The 908-nt window shown below is 45.5% G+C and overlaps 1 protein-coding gene across 1 annotated transcript; it reads right to left on the bottom strand.

Moving 5' to 3' along the window:
• Positions 1-246: 246 nt before the first annotated feature.
• Positions 247-698, bottom strand: Pmar_PMAR004245 (hypothetical protein; the record flags this gene model as incomplete). Its single annotated transcript, XM_002781508.1, has 1 exon — positions 247-698. A coding segment is annotated over one exon (452 nt), but the record flags the coding sequence as incomplete, so codon positions are not given.
• Between the last annotated feature and the right edge of the window lie 210 nt (positions 699-908).

The raw sequence follows: 908 nt of genomic DNA, 5'->3' as shown, positions 1-908 counted from the left end.
CAAGAACCTGCGTTCCAGCTCTTCATATACAATGCATTTTCCACTCCACAAGGAGTGAACATTATGAACCTGTACTCGAGAGCATAGTCGATCAGACGGCTTCCATACTTCCAGGACTCGCATGTGCAGCCCATACAATGAAGATTCAGAAGGATGAAGCGAGCCGTGATGTTGACGGGGTAATAGATCCAGTAAGATCTATTGCCTTCTGGGCGAGAGATGTTAAACATAGCATCCACACCATACCTCTCTCCGAGCCTCCGTTCACCATTGGCTGTATCGTCTTGGGCCAGCTCTCTTTTTTCATCTTCGGAGGAGTCTTTCTCACAAACAAAGGTTGTACCATTCCAGTTGACATGTATCGCATCAGCTGACTCATCATATTGAAGGGCAGACCATTGCTGAGAGGGTAGTTTATACTTTCGGAAGAACTCGTTCATATCCGTATCATGAGGATTGGGGATTAGGTGGGTGCCGTTGAACTTGAATTTCACCTCTCTAACATCAAGCAAATGACCATATTCGGGATCCGGAATACCAGACAAGTCGAAAGTGCCTTGAGTAAAGCTTTCAAGATAGACAGAAACCTCAAAGAAGAGGACTACTGCAGTATCTGACGAATAGGTACCGTTAGGCAATCCCTTCGCACCAGTGAGGATAGCATGCACCACGACGAAACAAAGGGTGAGGAGTGCCATCGACGCTGTAATATAGTCTGTGCTATCGTTCCACGAACACTGTTTCATCACGTCACGTCATACGTTCACGGTTTTTTACGTGACATCTTTTGACTTGCCATTGTGTAGATTGCTCAACTAAGGGATCTCAGCTCTAGCTCTATTAAATTGACAACGTAAGATAGACAAGTGTACGAGAGGTTAAACCTGTGGATGAGAAGAGCAACGAAG

This window comes from Perkinsus marinus (assembly GCF_000006405.1).
Source record: "Perkinsus marinus ATCC 50983 genomic scaffold scf_1104296942044, whole genome shotgun sequence".
Taxonomy (NCBI): domain Eukaryota; phylum Perkinsozoa; order Perkinsida; family Perkinsidae; genus Perkinsus; species Perkinsus marinus.
Note: the sequence above shows the minus strand (reverse complement) of the source record. Positions and strands in the feature narration are given on the sequence as shown.